The sequence below is a fragment of the Pipra filicauda genome, unplaced genomic scaffold (genome assembly GCF_003945595.2).
Source record: "Pipra filicauda isolate LSUMZ 115617 unplaced genomic scaffold, ASM394559v2 scaffold33_size4404698_pilon, whole genome shotgun sequence".
Classification (NCBI taxonomy): domain Eukaryota; kingdom Metazoa; phylum Chordata; class Aves; order Passeriformes; family Pipridae; genus Pipra; species Pipra filicauda.
In genome coordinates this window covers 3865748-3884180 of record NW_024104465.1, presented here as the reverse complement: position 1 = coordinate 3884180, position 18433 = coordinate 3865748, and the positions used below count along the sequence as shown (strand labels likewise).

The 18433-nt window shown below is 45.4% G+C and overlaps 1 protein-coding gene across 6 annotated transcripts in view; it reads left to right on the top strand.

Annotated features, from left to right (window-relative positions):
• Positions 1-18433, top strand: part of KIAA1671 (KIAA1671 ortholog) — a 69314-nt gene that overhangs the window by 37559 nt on the left and 13322 nt on the right. Inside the window, exon 1 of one of the 6 annotated variants that reach the window (XM_027722317.2) lies at positions 9425-9938. The exons of 4 other annotated variants lie outside the window; for them this stretch is intronic. In XM_027722317.2, coding sequence (XP_027578118.1) covers positions 9654-9938 — 285 coding nt within the window. In that variant the 5' untranslated portion in view covers positions 9425-9653. Of the gene's footprint in view, positions 1-9424; positions 9939-17331; positions 17386-18433 lie in introns of those variants that run through there. One more of the 6 variants, XM_027722318.2, reaches the window with a different exon arrangement.

Below are 18433 nucleotides of genomic sequence, written 5' to 3'. Positions count from 1 at the left end.
TGGGCTCTGGATTCATTGCTCAGTTTTGGTCTTCTGGTATGGGCGTGGTGCTGGGTCTCCTCACCGTGCTGGTACCATTCTTGACGAGTTATTTTTTCTCAGTCTGACACTTGTCTTTGTTCAAACAGAAAGAAATGCTGCATCCTGAAAGCACTCAAAGAAAATGGCATGTTTTAAATAAAATGTTACCCTGCAGCACTGCGAGGGTTTAAAAAGACCTTATTCTTTATTGGCAGTCATTAAAGAAAAATTACAAAATCAAAAGAAAATGGTAGTATTTAAGAAAGAGGCAAGATTTAAAATTTGTTTTGACAGGATATTAGTTGCTACCTTTAAAGAGTGGTTTTGATACCTTTCATCAGGTGACTGTGAAGGAAGTGGCAGCTGGTTAATAAACCACTGCTGTGACATGTCACTGTGACAGAGTTTGGGCTAGCGATGGAAGGAAACAGTAACCATCAGCTTGCAGCCACGGGGAGGGGGTCATCCCTGCTCTGAGGGGGGTCATTCCTGCTCTGGGGGGGGACATCCTGCTCTGAGGGGCGTTATCCCACTCTGAAGAAGGGTTATCCCACTCCAAGAGGTGGAAGGTGCTCTGTGCAGGTGTAGCGTGTCTTCCCTCTGTGTGCACTGCCAGGGATTCCTGTGGACAATGCTGCTATTCCCTTGTCGGATTTGCTTTTGCTGGAGGGGCAGTAGTGTTTCAGGGATATGTTTCTTCCAAAGAGTTAAAAATCCCTCACACCCAGGTAGAGTCTGGATGTATCTGCTGTCAGCAGCCAAATCTCCCTTTCAGATAACCTGAGTACCATGTGCCCTGTTGTGGTGAAAAATCTGGAAGGGTGTTTCCCCAGTTCCTGGATGCAGCTGTGGAAGAGGAATTCTGACTCCTGTGTCGTTGCTAAGAGCAAGCAGAGGGCCAACCCTGTCTGAGGAGGCCGGTTCCATGCAGGAACACAAGGGAGTGCTGCTGTTCTGCCGTGCAGCACTGCTGGCCGGCGGCCCCGAGCCTGCCCGGGGACACGTGCTCAGTCCAAGGCAGTTTGTTATAATTACAGGGGGTATTAAGTTTAATTTAGCATAAAATGCTTTCATGAAATAGCACATTCTAGGTTAACTTGTCGCATTAAGGTTTTCATTGAGTGAGATGTAACTGTTTTTAGACCTGGTAATTTTTTTGTAATGACTGTGTCGTTCCGGGCTCAGAGCAGCTGGAAGCGGGGCTGTCTGCCCCTGCCCCTCTGCCCTTATTTTAACTATGGAGAAGTGAATATGCTTCTGGAAACACCCTTCCCTGTGAGGGTGGGGAGGCCCTGGCACAGGGTGCCCAGAGCAGCTGTGGCTGCCCCATCCCTGGAAGTGTCCAAGGCCAGGATGGAACAACCTGGGATAGTGGAAGGTGTCCCTGTCCAAGGCTGGAGGTGGAATGGGATGGGCTTTAAGGTCCCTTCTAACCCAAGCCATTCTGGGATTCTATGACACGAGGCTAAAGTGGATTGTTAAACCTCATTTATACGCACAAAGCAGAGGTAACTTCACTGCCTCCCTGCTAATATTTTGACATAAAGTTGTTTTGACTCAGTTCCTGCCCTTCCCAAGCTGTTGTCCGTGTCGCTGATGCTGGGAGACAGCCAAGTTCCCACTATTGTTCCTGTCCTTTCAGCAGTTGTGAGTTGTTCATGCAGCCAGTGCTTGTTTACTGTACTGAAAGGAAACAGCGTTTTAGGGAGCAACTTGAGCATGGGGAAAGTAACTCTGCGTGGAGGACTTTCCTCAGGATACAACAGAACTTTGTACTGCAGGGCAAAGCTGCTCTTAAAATGTAACTTCGGGTAAATCTGGAGTCTGAGTGAAGCTTGGAAAAAATGTAATTTTTGGTTTAGTGATTCATGGTGGAGGCTGATAAACCCCTGGCACCTGAGGGGAGGTGGCATTGTGTGCTCACCACAGGGTGTGTTTGGGAAGGTCTGATTACCAGGATTGGGGATTGCAGGTGTTGGATGAGGCTGGATTTACTTTTGGGTTCATCCCGTAGTTCAGCAGCATGGCACAGTTCAGGGCAGGAAACACATCAAATCTGGTTGAGAGCACAGAAGGAATTTCAGCAAATCAACCCTTTAGCTCCACAAAGCTCCGGATGGAGCAGGAAATAATGCACTTAATCTAAAAAATGTGGATAAGGCCACACCTGTGACCATGGCCCTGAGGAGCAGGTTCAGATGTGGCCTCGTGCTGAGCACTGTCTGGGCACAGAAGAGTGAAGTGGGTGGGCACAGCTTGGGGCAAATGGGGGTCCCCCAGCTTGGGGTCCCCTCCAGTGCACTAACCATGTCCTGGAGGATGTGGGAGCACGGGGCTGTTGTGGGGCTGTTGTGCTGTGCCTGGGAGGAAGAAGAGGAGGAGAAGGAGGAGGCAGTAAGAGCAGAGAGATGTGGAAGTAAAGGAACCATGTGTGCACTCATTGTTACACAGCAATGGCAAATAAATATACTGCTCTTGTCGTCAAAATGGCACATGGCAAGTTAAAATGGACAAAGAAATTATTGTGTTAACTTACACCTGCTATTTATTCTGCCTCCTGGCATCAAGAAGTGATGATATGAATGAAAGATTCAGGGAATAGTGTTTTGTAGGGAGAAGATGGAAGAGTAGTGTTTTGGACAGGCATTAGGCAGCATGTGATCGTGCTGAAATGGGTTAAGATGAAATTTTACCCTCCAGCTCCATGTTGCTGCTCTTTGAGGAAGGAAATCCCTTGCACAAAGGAAAAAATAAAAGCTCTTCCTTCAGAGTGTTCTGTGAATTTTGTAAGTCAGATCTGAGCCTTCAGTAGTTGGAAGTTTCCCTGAGCACCCTCTGTGAGGAGGAGAAATGCTATGGGATCGCTCCAGGCAGGTGGTGTGGAACAGGAGCAGCGCCTTCTCCTGCTTTTCTTGCACTCCGCTCACCCTCTTTGCCTTGTGAGAACAGCGTGGATTTTTATTTGTATCCATTAATAACAGTCTGCAACTGTTCATCTTTTCCTTGGCTTGATCCTTTAGACATAAACAGATGTAAAGAAAATGAGTTTAGTCCTTTCCAGCCTATTTGTGCTGTAGGAATTTCCTGTTTCTGTTTTTTCAGTTTTTCCTCCTCCATTGAGCTGGAAGGGAAGTGCTGCAGGTTTATGGACGTGGGCTTGCAAACGACATTGTATATTTTTAGCTGGTTTCCTCAGCTTTAAGGTTGATAGCTTTGTTTTACACTGAAACAATTCAAGGTACAAAAACTGTGCATGTTCAGGATGTTTAACTGGGCCTGACTAAGGTTCAGGAGAAACATACTTTGAGGGACACAAGAATTAACATTTTTTGAAATACTGTCGGGCTTTAGTTGTTCCAGTTATTACTGGTAATTGTATTTGAATTGTTTTAAAACCTGAAAAGAATATAATTATATATAATATATAAATATATGTAATATATATTTTTAATATGTAATGTATAAAATATATAACATTATATTTCACAGTTACCTTTATTTGGAGATTTTTATTAATTTTGGAATAGTTACAAGCACCAGGAAATTTCATTTTGCTCTTCAATCTGCAGGAAGAAATGAAAAGTATTGGTCTGCAAAGCACTGGCACTGAATTCCAAATTGTTTCCCACCTTAGAAAATATATAATTTCAAATTTTATATATACATAAAATTTTAAAATATGTAAAATAGATATAAAAATACATATAATACATAAATAAAAATTAAAAATATAGATATGTAATGATAAAATATAAATTATAATAGAGTTTATAATACATTAAAATAGAAAATATATAATTTATAGATAATTAAATACATATGAAAATCTGTAAGAAATCAGTGTTGCTCTGAGGTTATTATCACCTAGGTTTAACGTAAAGATTTTTTAAAACAGCCATGGTACATTGATATTTTATGAAGTGCTTTAGCACCTTTCTTTAAAAGCCTCTCATATCAATGTGTGCTTGTGTAAACTTCACCAGTATTGATCCAGAGCCTGTTGCCTGATTTACGAGGCCCCTGGGGCTTTTAAAATAATCTAATATAAGCAAAAAGTCTAGAAATGGAATTTCAGCCTCTTGTAGTTGGCTGGGGGGGGGAGCACCTTTCATGTCAAGTTATCTATGCAAGTTGTCTAAGATTTTGAACAAGCATAAATTAGAGCTATGAATGTGAGCTTAACTTGCTTATTTTCAGTAGGAAACGAAAGTAGGACTCAAAACCAAACATTTAGTGTAAATATTGAGATACCCCCCGGGGTTTCAGGTTACAAAAGATGTTTTGCTGTATGGACACTGTACAAAGTCCCTGTGTTAAAACACTCCATCCATTCTACTCTTTTTTTTTTTTCTATCTTTTGGGTTTTTTTCCCTTTTTCATTTGACCGTAGACTGCCTGTGGTTACTGGGGAAGGTGAAAACATCTGGGCATCTGAATGAATTGTATTACCATATGTAATACAATTGAAAAATTAAACCCAAACCAAAACAGATAAAACCACCAAGGCACTTTATCTTTAGCTGTATTAAGTTTCATGGGAATTCTTGGATTGGAGGGGTGGCCAATCTAGAGATCTACCATAGAATGATGGAATCAGGGGGTGGTTTGGGTTGAGAGGGACCTTAAAGCTCATCTTGTTCCACCCCTTGCCACGGGCAGGGACACCTTCCACTAGACCAGAGAATTTGAAGGTGACGTGGCAAAAACCTTCATGATGGGATGTTGCATGTAAGAAATTCAGCTCGTAGTTAGGAATGCTTGTAATCTCTCTTCAGCTGTGACAATTGAGTTGGCAAAATAGAGAATACAGAAGCAAAAATAAGGAGCCTGTAAAACCCTGAGTTGTTTGTAGTGTCTGAGGAACCCAAGAGTAATTGAGTTTGGAGCCATGCAACTAAGCCCAGCCCAGTGCTGGGTCTTTAAATAGTCCATAATGTCAAACACAAGAGGTTAAATTAAGTTCTCTTACTAATGAAACGAAAAGAGAGTTGGTGTGGAATGCAGGGCCAGGACAGCCTTACAAGGGCAGGCTCTGCTCCTGGAGGGGCTGAGCACTGGGTGTCACGAGAGGGACAAACTCAGAGCCCCGAGGGGGGACTGGAGCTGCTGTGGTCCTCACAAGGACTCAGTCATGCTGTTTGCACGTGGGGTGATGCCTCCCAGAAAAACATTCAGAAATGCATGAATTATTGCTAATTGGCAACTGAAGCGGGATGAGATGGAAGAAACTCATCATGAGAGTGAGTTTCTGACTGAGGGTCCCACAAGGGAAGAGCAGAGATGTTGTTTTCACTGTTAGTCCAAATTAAGATTGCTCATCCTTCTATTCCAGCTCCTGTGCTGATAAAGCGTCATTTAGGGACCCAGCTGAGGTGAAAATTAATCCCAAGTGTTCTCTTGGTGGGTCTTCAGCTGGATTTCCTTCCCTATTCATGCACATTGGTGCTGCTGGAAGGGAGGTGGTGATGGGGGGCCTGGTGGGCTGGAAGGACTCACCCCTGTCGTGAGGCTGCGAGTCCCACCTGCCCCTCCTGGGGTGTCTGTTCCATGTGTGCTACGTGCAGTCCTGCCTTAAAATGACCTTCCAATCCTATCTAGTCATTAACATAATTATACCTATTTGAGAGCAGGTACAGCTCAAAAGGAGCTGAAAGAAGCTTTTGGAAAATATTATGTAACCGTGGAATTTTGTTTTCTACTGAATGAGGGGGGGGAAATAAGGATTGTTACTTCTTTGTGCAGGGTTGTGTTTTTGAGCTGTAGGTGGAATGGCTGTTCATAATGGAAGCATCCAGCGATGTTTGAATAACGAGGTCCCATTTGTACCGAGGTAATTAGTCATGCAGTTTGGGTAGCAGTGTGTGCACTCTGTTTTCTGGAGCTGCAGATCCCTGACAGACCCAGGGTGGCTGCAGGGTGAGATAATCACTAGGATTTGTCAAGGGCAGAAGATTGTTTTGTGCTGTTCTTGTTCAGGAACAAACCCTCACTCAGCCAGATCTGCTGGGCTGAAGGGCTGGGGGACAGTCAGAGAACATCTGTGTGGGGTGAGCGATGTTCCGTAGGCTGATGGGTATGAAAAGATGTGGAATCACCAGAGAAGAACTAAATAGAAACCGTGTGTAACTCACATACTGTTGTTGAATTAAAATACAGTTTTGAGCTTTTGCCAGCTGGGAAGTTTGCATGGAGCATTATGGAGTAACAGGACAAGGGAGAATGGTTTTAAACTGAAAGAGAGCAGGTTTAGATGAGATGTTGGGAAGAAATTCCTCCCTGTGAGGGTGCTGAGGCCCTGGCACAGGTTGCCCAGAGAAGCTGTGGCTGCCCCATCCCTGGAAGTGTCTGAGGCCAGGTTGGATGGGGCTTGGAGCAACCTGGGATAGGGGAAGGTGTCCCTGCCCATAGCCCTCACAAGGAAAGGGACCATAAAGCTCATCTTGTTCCACTTCCCTGACATTTCAGCTGAAGTGATGGAAAAATCTCCAACCATTTGAATTTGATGGTGAAGGCACATCTGATATTTTTGCCATGATGTTAATTGAGGTGTAAATCTAAGCAGTAATTTAAGTGCTGAGGATACTTCAATACCCAGCAGTGTGTTCACGTGGTGCCAGAAGATCCTAAATTTAGTATTGCAGATAGATTCAAATCAGCAGTTTTACAATCTTCTAAGGACAAAAATGGTAAATTTGGTATAACTTCTCTTTTCAGGGGAGATGTAACAAAAAAGTGGAATATATTCTGTAGTGGCTTTTCAGATCCTTCAAGTCACGTGCCGTGTGAGAAGTTCTTGCAGTGAGCTATAGGAACACTGTGTTCTGTGCATCCTGGGTGGAATCTGACCGTGCCTCTCCCTCTGTTTGCCCCAGGCAATATTCCAGAAGGGGCTTAAATTTCGCTTCTGCTCTGCCCATCCTGGTGAGCTGAAGGAGCTGCTGACTAACTCACATGGCAGCTACAGTCAGAGCCCTCTGGCTGCTGTTTCAGGGGGCTCCCAGATCAGACGGAGCCTGAAATCCTCTGGAATGGCAAAGCCCCCTTCCCTGCACTGCAGCAGGCATGGAGCTGCACTTGCAAAACTCAGATGTTTGAAATATCAAGCTTAGATTAAACAGCATAAAAATGTGCACTAAGTCCTAAATTTCAGCCTTGGCTGCAGGATCCCCATCGTTCATGAAGCGTTATCTGTAACACTGGGAGATAAATTTAATTTTTTTTCTATTTCTTTACAAATCTAAGAAACACCCAGCTCTTGGGGCATCTGATCAAAAGGATCTCTTTTCATTTCCTTACAAAAATAACCCTGCAGCTCTTTAAGGGAAGAGTGTGTGTGTGAGGGGACGAAGGTTTTCTCTGTTGGTTGGATTCTCTTTTATCATTAATGAGTTTTATTAGGCTGCAAATTTGAGAATGTTCAAAACAGTTATATTCAGAAATGAGAAGTAAGTTAGAAAATGCTACATTTTGTCACTGAAGTTTTTCTTGGAGGCAAGTTACAGGTTGGTGAAGTTGAGCTCTTAAAACCAGGGCTCAAAAAGCAAGGCACCCCATTTCCTCAGAGCATCTCGGGCTTGTTCATGTCTGCAGGGCACATTTCTGATATAACAAAACATTGTGAAAGAACCATTGCATCAAATAATCTCTAGAAATTATCTGTTCCATTAAATCTACCCCTGGACAGTTCAGAGGAGCAGAGGATGATGTAAGACCATGGTACTTTGTATGGCAAATGAAGCAACAGCCACAAAAACCCCTTGAATAAACAAGAGAGGAGCAGCTTCCAACATGCCTGTCTTGCCTCTCTCCTCTCGGCCCTGAACTAGTCACAGCTTGACTTTAGACTTTTAAATCTAAACATATGTCATTGACTGGAATCCATAGCTTTTATTTCTCCAGTCCTCCCAAGTGGGCTGTTCCCAGGAATTCCATGGCTGGTGACACCTGACTGCTTGCTGTTACCTGCTTTTATCCATGGGGTACTCTTATTACCCCCAATCATTTTGGGCTTTGTGGTACTGACCTGGTGGTCTGCCAGCAGCTGAGGAGGGAGCAGAGTTGGGGGATGACATGGAGCCCTTCTTCACAACAGGGGACAGTGTAGGAAAGTGGAAAAAACCTGCTTCCAATGGTCAGACCTGTTCAGCTTTGGTGTGAACCTCTGGCTTAATCATTATCCTGTGCTGATCCTGTGCTGTGTCCTGTTTGAGCCCACGAATGGCACAATAAACCAGGTACAGGTGCTGGCACAGCCCAAGTGCCCATCGAGCAGCAGGAGTGGGGTGTAGGTTTGACCACATCCCAGTGGGAACCTGCTGGTGTTGGTGTGAGACATTCCCTGGCAAAGCTGTGCTCCCCAGGAAGGGTTAAAATCAGGGAGTACACGTGACATATGCAAACTATGAATCATTCCAATAGATCTGTGCAACTCCTGCCTGCTCCGGAGCCAGCAGATGCTGTTCCCTGTGTTGCCATGGTAACCCTGCCTGTACTATAATAAAGCCCAGCCCAGATCCTTTCCTTGGGCAGACCTCTGCGGCTGGTCACCTCCTCATTGTTTCCTCTCCGGAGCAGAGGCGAGGCAGGGACGGAGAGGAGGGGTCGGGCTACCAGGGGCAGCGTCTCCTGCTTGTAACCTCATGTGCCTTAGTCAGGAGCGCTCGGAGCATGGCAAAACCCTGGGAGGGAGACAGGCTCCAAACAGCTGTGCATCCAGCAGCTCCTTCCCAGAGCCTCTCCAGGGTGTGTAAGGAGAGGAGCCGGCTCTGAGGCGTGGGGACAGTTTGTGCCGGCTGCTGGTCCATCGCTGGCCCTCGGCTGGGATCCCCTGGGAGCAGAGGAGCTGATGTCATCCAGAAGCTCTTTTGGCAGGCTCTGAGCACCAGCGAGTCCCGAGTCCCGTCAGGAAGGCACCAGGCTGGACACGGCTCTCCTTCAGCTTCCTGGGCTTTGCTCCGCATTTCTGAGAGGGAACATCTTGAGAATGGTTCCCGAGACAGGAAGGCTGGTGAGGAGGGGATTCTGCTGCTGCTAACACCTTCCCGCAGAGTTTTTTTTGGGAGAAAAGGGTTTGGATTTACTGTTCAGAAGATCTAATCGTTTTGCTGCTAAATGGATTGTATAGGAGCACCAGAACTTTGGTCAATATACTGTCACCTGCCGAGCTACCGAGCCAGGAGAATCAGATTCTTTTTATCCTTCTGATATTTACAGCAAAACAAAAACTTGGCTTAAAAAGGGAGTTGCTTTTCCTGCTCTGAAATGAGACATTAGGAGTCTTAATTCTGTGCTTGCAGATGGACTCATTTCAAGTGACTGTGTCAGGATTTAAACCTTGATTTCACTCTTTAACACGGCTGAATTAAACATATTTTGATGGAACTCTGGAAATCTGATTGTAAGTAGGAAAAGTCTTTTTATTTTTTCCTACTTGACAAATACCAATCTCCAACCTCACATATTTAGTTATTTAATTTCAGGAATGTGCTGAGGGTGATAGTGCAGTGCTGTTTACCTTAGCCGAAAATATTTTATACGTGGAATCACTCTTTTGCAAAATAAATCAGGGTTGTTAAGGAGAATATATTTTAATTGCTACTGAATATTGATTTCTCATCTCTGCTGGAGAAAAAATGGATTACCTTGGAGACAAACTGACAGTGGCACAAACTCACATGACCCAGTGGATGGGTACAGTGCGGAGATCCTTGCAGGAAGCACTAAATTTAGTCACTACTGCGGTGGCTCATGAGCGGAGTAGCGGGGAAGGTGGCAGCAGGACTCCCTTCAAGAGAACCTCTTCCTTCAGGCACTTTGCATCCCGGAGCAGAGAGTCCTTCCGAAGGTTTTCAGTGCGGAGTCAGCAGAGGTTTTCCTCTTTGAGGAAGAGGCAGCCCAGTTCAGAGCCACCCGAGCTTGTAAGCGATGCACCTTTTTGAGACCCTCAAGGGAGAGAATACAATGCAAAACCTTGGGTTTGTTGCAGCATTTTATCTCATGACAAAACCTACCTCTTGTCTGCTTTTCCATCTAAAAATAGCCCCCAAAACACTTCCAGGTAGTGCTGTTTGTCTGTTCCCAGCTGATTTCTTCCTGCAGCGCAGGTAGATATTTTCATTTGCCAGGGAATCAAGGTTTGGGGAATGGGGAAAATGTGGTTTATCTTTGAAGCAACACAATAAGGTAGGACAAGTACTAGTGTAAAACTGGGAAGTTAGACTGGTGTCTGGCAGTTCCCCATCATGGCTTTGGATGTGCTTTAGTGTTTGTGATTTTCTAGTAAAAACACCTGAAGCTAAATCAGTTAAAGAGTTAAGTGCTGCCACTCTGCAGCTAAGGTAGATGATCATTTTTCTCTTCTTTTATTGAAAAAGATGTGTTTTTCTCAGTGTACTTGCTACTTTGTCATGAAATTGAAGTGATACAATCAGTGTGACTTGTGAAGGCTGTGGTGGGGCAGAGACAGGGCATAATTCCTGGGAGCAAAGCAAGGATGAAGAGCTCTTGGTTCCTTATGGCCATGTGCCACACTGAACCCTCTTTAAATTCCTTTCCTAGTCTCCAGGTTATTTTCAGGAAGGATAGTCTGTATTACATAGCATGGCAAGGTGGTGGAGGAGAGGCCACTTGGGAGAGGGAAACCCTTTCCTAGGGGCTGGGCTGGGACTGCCATTATTGACACCCCCAATTGTAGTTCTGGCACATTCTACAAAGCTGCAGTGGTTTGGGGTTATAGTGGGTAAAAGGGAAATAAATCTGGTTTATTCTGTTTTATTTCATGGAGAGGAGCTGAAACTGGTGATTTTGGTTGTACCTGAAACTGGTGATTTAAGCCCAACTCTTGAACTATGGAAACTGGGTGACTGTAGCTGAATTGTGTGGAATGGGGCCCCAAGCCTTGGTGCCAGGGTGTGGTAAATCCTGAACTTTCTGAAGTGGCTAAAATGTTTTTGTTTCCTTTTTTTATTATTAAATAAAACAGTTACTCATTGTAAAGTGTAAATATACTGAGTTCTGCTGTGGCCTCCCAGGGTTTGCTCACGGACCGAGTGCAGGTGATGCCGCATTCCTGGGGCAGGTGTGGTGTTTGCATATGGGCTGTTTCCAGTCCTTGTATCAGCTCTGGTTAGAGCATTTCTGTCCCAGCTTGCTATCCATGTCCTGTCTGGCTGGACTGGGTAAGAAAATACTGTCAAGTAAGCACAAAAGAATGAAGAGGAAAATATTTGGTAACCAGTGTTACGGTGTTAGCATGGTGTAGTTCTCTGGACTTTTTTTTTTAAGCTGGTGTTTTAGATTTATTGGATTCATCAGAATGAAAAACTCATTTAAAAGAAGGCTGAAAAATGGGAATGTGAAACCTGCAGAGGACAAACGTCCTGCTGTCTTACACGGGACTGCTTACGGAGCAGAAATCAGGAGGCACGGGGTGACCTTTTCTCTTAAGTCACTGGTGACAGTGCTGGAGCTGCTGTTCCTCTGTTTCAGCAGGAATTTTGCTTGTGCTTGGCTTTATGTGTGAATTTGGTTTCACTTGGGCTCAAACTTGAGATCTCAGATCTCGTGAGTTTGCCTTTGGTGCCGTTGCGTCTGCATCGAAGGACTGTTGAATATGGACCTTGAGCTCTTTTATCTGATTGGAACAGGGTCCTGGTCGTAGTCCTTGGAACTGCTGACATTTTGCTACAGAACAACTATGGAGTTAGTATGAAGTGTGTAATTCATCATATCCTGACTTATTTACTGGCCTAGGGTGCACTGTAGAGTAGTTACTCGGTGCTGGTACTTCAGCGGTGGAGTTTTGAAACAAGGAGCTTGTGAGGGCCAGTGGCCTCCAGCTCCTGTCTCTGCTGGCACTGGTGGCTGCTGGTGGAGAACTTGGCATCGTACAAGGCCGAGAAACCTGTCCAAACTCAAGTCAGGGTTTAGATAGTGTGAGTAAACTTCTTCAACTTCTGATCTGGGAACCTGTAGCTGAACTTGCAGAATTTTTTACTTTTCAGTGAGACCTTTCAAATGGAAGTTGATTTTTCTCTCAGACATCTTTATTGAGGCTGTTTTCCATTTTTCATCTCATGTCCTCAGCTCAGTGTCTTCGTTGTAAGAGGAGCAGAGGTACAACCCTTAAACATGATCTCTGATTTAATCAGGGTGGCATCAGTCTCGGTTCTATTATAGGTGTGAGATCTGGTTTCACAGCCAGAACTGTTTTAGATCTCGGGGTTTGTTGCTATACAATTAGACCAGGGCAGTTCTTTGATGCCCTTGGTTCCCCTTACACTGCCAAAAAAGTAATGGAAAACCTCAGAGGGGTTTCACATTCTTTGGGAGAAGATTTGGAATTAGAACAGGAAAGATGAATTCTGAGGCTGCTCAGACTGGAAGTGGTTGATGTGTTTTACCTGAGTTGCTCCGATTTGTGCTAAAAATAACACCAAAGTGCATTAAATAGTGATTCCTCTTGGTGTACTGGGCGGTCGATGAAAATGGTGTTTTCATTCAAACTTGATCTGGCAGAATCACAGTTATTTGGTTTGGACTCACTTTTTAATATAATTCCAAAATAAAGATGGAAGTGGAGTGGTTTGTTCACTACATGTGTTCCAGATGTGCTGGGAGGGCACTTCCCAGGGTTTTTCTTGCATCCTACAGCCCTTTCCCTGTCACCCTCTCTGCTAGAGGCTGAAATTCCCATCCTATTTTTTGTTAATCTTCCCAGGTGTTCCTTTCTAAACCAGCATAAGCTTGTGAAGGCAGCTTGTTCCTTGGAAAAACTGGTGAACTATGACTTTTTCCACAGAGTAGGATCTCTCTCTAGTGTGTAGGAGCAGGTGAGTGCCCTGGTTTGACTTACACGCCTACACAGCACCTCTCTTGCTTTTCAGAGAGCTTTGATCTGCATTGCCTGCTCTGATTCTACCCAAGGTCTGTCTGTCCTTTGTGGTGAACATCGTTGAACAAACAATGTGTAAAAAACAAATTACTACAGGTTGGCACTTTGAATCTGAACTTGGAATAGGTACAGACCCTACAAAAAGTAGTTGCTGAATTGTTTTGCCTTAACATTCAACAAAGGCACAGTGAATTGTTCTCCAAAATGTTTTTTTGGTACCATCAGTGAATGGAATTTTAGCTTTAAACTTTATCTTTAAACTCCCAGGGAGCTTTTGGGGTAGGGGGAAGCAAGTTTGCAGCCAGCGGGCTTTAAAAATGAGTTGTTTGTCTTGTTTGGGGGTGGGGGGAGGAGTGAAGCTGTTTGGTTTAATTAATGAAGATACAAGAGCCAGTGCTGAAACAGTTCCTGCTTTTTCATTCTTAATAACTTCTCTTTGGTTTAACAGGCCATGAACGTAGCTGGCAGATAAATCTGGGCCAGAAACCCATAGTGATGGGCATTTGGTGGCTGCCTTTGTTGCTCTCGTTATTTTGACAGGAATAATCACTTAAATGACGTTACTCTGTGATTTCACTTAGACTGGCTGCAAGGAGTTGATTTTTACCATGTTCTTAAAGCATAAGCAAATAACATAAATAGATTTACAGCTGGTATTTTGTGCTCATCCATCTTGCTGCTTTGTTTCTTTTAAAGCTCTGATAACTTTAAGGGGGAAATAAATTGTATTACAGAAAAACTTCACTGAACACAAGTCTTAGAATCCCAGAATCCCAGGATGGTTTGAATTGGAAGGGACCTTAAAAATTATCCAGTCCCACCCCCTTCCATGGGAAGGGACACCTTCCACTAGACCAGGTTGCTCCAAGCCCCATCCAACCTGGCCTTGGACGCTTCCAGGGATGGGGCAGTCACAGCTTCTCTGGGCAACCTGTGCCAGGGCCTCACCACCCTCACAGTCTCCTTATCCTGGCAGTCCATTTATATTGAAATTCGGTAATATTGTGGTAGTTTCAGGAAACACTCCTGGTGTTTCACAGGAGGGAGGGTGACTGTGTGTATTTTGACTGCTGTCTTCTAAAACATCCTCTAAGCTGTGAGAGATGTGTGTTGGAACGAGCAGTGCAGCCTCTAAAGGCTGCATGTTTGTTATTCCCTCGTTGTCAGGAAATTCTATCACTTTCTGTACATCTTTAATTCCAGGCTTTAAGCTAAAGAACACTTTTTCCCAGGAATGTTTGTTTGAAGTTTAACTCGTGTCTTATGTGGAGAGATGTTAACTGTGCAGAAGAGCTGTGAGATGCAGCATTTCTAGTGGGAGGTGTTGATTTCAAGTGTGCAGCTTTTCAAAAAAAAGCAAATATATTCCCTCCTTGGCATCCCAGTATGAAACTGCCTTGTTCTGTCTTGTGCCTCCTGCAATGTTGAAGTCGAGGGATCCTGTTCACTGCTCAGTGGCAGCTTTTATTAGCACTGATGGGAGTTGATATGGCCTGGGGAGAGTGTGGATTCCAATGTCTCAGAGGTGGGACAGCACCGTGCTGCTCAGGCTCTTCCTGACAGAGCCTCCAGCTCCATCCTGCTGCCTTGGGTGTCTTGGGGGTTCGTTTCTTATCAGCTTCACTGCCTGAAGCTGAAAAGGAAATTTTATCTGTTGATCTAACAGAGGTTTTAAAGATGTTCCCAGCTATTTCTTTTGCTCTGCTCTGGTGTTCTGCGTTCCCACCTCTCAGAGGAAGTGCTGTCATGGCTCACTCAGCCCCGGCAAGGTTTATATTTAGAAATTAGGTCTCGTCTGCATTTTGCACATCGAGTCAACCTCTACTCTATCTTCAACCTTGCAGTGAACCACATGACGTGAGCATGGTGAGTGTTCTCAGCGAGGCAGAGCAGCTTTATTTTCAGGGTATAAAAAATTACTAACTCTCAAATGTCTTTGAAATTCTCAATGGAGCGAGGAGGTAACTGCATCACGAGTCACCCCAGGAGCAGGGAGCTGATTCCATTCCATGATGGTAACCAGATCCCTGGCAAAACCAACTTCATTTGCACTAATTCGATGACATTCTTCATTTTAGCTAGAGTCGGTGCCAGGCAGACTTTGAGTCTTCCTTTTGTGCTGCAGCCTGTGCCAGGGCCTCACCACCTTCACAAGGAAGAATTTCATCCCAATATCTAATCTAAACCTGCCCTCTGCCAGTTTAAAGCCATTCCCCCCCATGCCCTTGTCCAAAGTCCCTCTCCAGCTCTCTTCAATTCCCTTTAGGCACTGGAAGGGGCTCTAAGGCCTCCCTGGAGTCTTCTCTTCTCCCAGCTGAACACCCTCAGCTCTCCCAGCCTGTCTCCAGAGCAGAGTGGCTCCAGCCCTTGGAGCACCTCTGTGGCCTCCTCTGGACTTGCTCCAGTAGCTCCATGTCCTTGCACTTCCTGGCAGTGATTTCCTGTGACTCCTTTGTCACTGGATGTGCATTGAGTGCTGATGTGGGGAGGAGCGTCCCCATCAGCTCTGCTCTAACCCATGTGTCATATCATTTGTGACACAGTTTGGGTGTTTTGATCAAGATGAAGATATTTTTGCTGTAGCATAAGACACGTGCACATTTCCAAGGGATATATGTGAAACACGGGGATTGTGTTTTGTTTCAATTCAGTGCTGAAGCAAAGGGGTTTGATTCTCAGATCAAGGCTGGCTCCCTGTCAGCAAGGCCATGGCCCTGGAGATAATAAGGCTGCTGTGGGAGCAACCTGGGGCTTTCCAAAGGAGATAGCTGAGCTAACGGTGTCATGGGATAGAGCAACTTGGGAAGACCTCAGGCCTCTTCCCTCCAGGATGCCAGGGTTCCAGCTGGTCACTCTCACTCCTGGCATTTGCTCCCCAGGTTAGGGCTGAAGGAATGTCGGCATATTCCTGATTTCTACTGGCATACATCTGCTTTTCTGGGATTTTTACCGTGCCTTTCCAGGGAGAAGGGGTTGGGATTCAGGCCTGCGCCTCAAACTGGGAAGCAATGAAAAGGTGGAGAATTAAACCAGTCACCCTCTAAAAACAACCCATGTTTCATAAGGGAAATGCTGTCAGCTTTTAGCTGGGATGTAATTGGTGGCTGAGTATCATATCCCTGTGGAAGAGGCAGGGAAAACACATATGGAGAGGCAGCCCTGGGTTGCATAGCAACAGGGAGGATGTCGGGGCTGATGGCATTTCTGAGTTGTTTGGCACTGTGGGACTGGTACTACTCCACTGCCCATGGGAGAGGAGAACATCCATTATTTAAAGGATTTTTGAGCAGAGCAGCGTAGCTCCTTAGGATCTAAGAGTGCTAAATATGTCGTGTGAGTGCTTCCAGACACAGGGGGCATGCCTGTGTTTCCCCAGGTGTGTGCTTATGCATCCGGCAGTGGCACCAGCTCCAGTTCTCCACAATAAACTGGCTTGTCATCCTCAGCCCAGGAGGCACCAGGGCAGTGGGATCATAGAATGGTTTAGGTGGGGAGGGACCTTAAAGCTCATCTTGTTCCACCCCCTGCCATGGGCAGGGACACCTTCCACTATCCCAGGTTGCTTCAAGCCCCATCCAACTTGGCCTTGGACACTTCCAGGGATGGGCAGCCACAGCTTCTCTGGGCACCCTGTGCCAGGGCCTCACCACCCTCACAGGGAAGAATTTCTTCCCAATATCCCATCTAGCCCTGCCTTCTGGCAGTGGGAAGCCATTATTACCCTTTGTCCTGTCACTCCAGGCCCTTGTCCAAAGTCCCTTCTTAGTCTCTTGGAGCCCATTCAGGTACTGAAAGGCTGCACTAAGGTCACCCCAGAACCTTCTTTCCCAGGCTTAACAACCCCACCTTTCCTCACAGCAGAGGTGCTCCCTCCCTCTGATCATCTTCATGGCCTCCTCTGGACTCGCTCCAACAGGTTGATGTCCTCCCTTTGCTGGTGACCCCAGAGCTGGACACAGTACAGAGGGATGTTCCTCCTGAGCAGACTCCAAGGTTGCTCACTGCTGTCTCCTTACCTGGTCACAGTGGCCTGTATTGTAATGGAAAGACCTGGAGGTTCTGAGATTGATTAATTCAGTTAATTTTGTCCCTGGGGCATCATCTCCGATGATGGTGGAGTCCCTTGGTGTGAGGACACTGTGCTGGATGGGGTGTTGGGGCAGGCCGAGGAGTTGTCCCACGTGGCTCTGCCCGCTGTGGAGCCGGCGCTGGAGGTCTTTAACTTTCCTCATCCGTGAGGTCAGAGAGAAGCTGTTCAATTCCTGGAACTGTTTATCTGTGGCTGCAGCGTTGGAGGGTGGGGGCAGAAGGTGCTGCCCCAGCCTGGGACATTCCCTGAGGCATTTACTCCTTTCAGCAACTAATTTAAACCTGGAGTTGGTCCATCTCCTCACCTGATTGCCAGGAACTAACGGGAACGTTGGGAGGGAGCCATGACTTACTCCTTGTGGGCAGCGCTCGTTCGCCGGATAGTGAGTATGGATGGAAATTGTGGGATGCTGATTCCATGGAGTCAGACTTTCCCCTTACTGTTCTGTCATTTGGGTGCTTCCAAAGAAAAATCTATGGGCTGTGACCCGTAGACCCTCTTAGTGTGGTGGGTTTTTGGTGTTGGTTGGTGTCAATATGATGTTATGTCCTGATAATTCTGTTAGTAGTCCAAAATGTATGGTTTACCTTCTGTTAATAGTTCTTGGAATAATCGTAGAATAATTCGGATTATAAAGGGTTATGAAGGTCATGGAGCCCAGCATCCTGGTCAAAGCAGAGACAACTGTGAAATAATAAAATACAATATTAATAGAATACAAAATTAATAGAATAGATGGTGTTTTGCCATCCTCCTGACAGTCTGCAGGGGAACAGTTGTGATGGTTTTCTGGATTTGTAAGGACTTGTAAGCTGTGCTTAAATGCAGTGTCACACTTAAGGGGCAATTCGACGAAATCTCTGACTTCTTTGATTAAAAAAAGGAGAGAGAAAATGAAAAAAAAAAAAAAGGCACTTTTCAAGAAATAAGCACAGTTTTTTCTCTGAGTTCTGTATTAACAAGGCAGATGGTCAAAACTTCCTTCCATTGTGCAGTTCCTCCTCATATCCAGTCTATGCCAGTGGATTTTAGCTTTGAACATTCGCACTCAAGCTGTGGGCTGTCACTTCCCCTGGCTGATGTCTCAGGCTCCTTTGCAAACAAAGATATTTTTGAAACTGTCTGTGCAGCTTCTGACTCATGAGATCTCTCCGAGCTGGTGTTCCTCCTATGCCAGGTCTTTATTTCACATTAGTGCGGGAGGGCTTTTCACAAAAACGTCTCCGCTCACTCAGAGTTACGGGTAATTTTTGGGCCGGTAGAACCAATATTGTGTGTGCATCATTTTCAGGAACTGGAAATTGCAGGAGTAATCAGCCCTGGACTATAGCCAAGCCTAGTTTAATTCCAAGGGAAGACTGAAAAAGGCATAATCATAATGTCTCATTTTAGAAGAAGAACCAGAGGCAAAGCAGGACACAGCTCAGCTG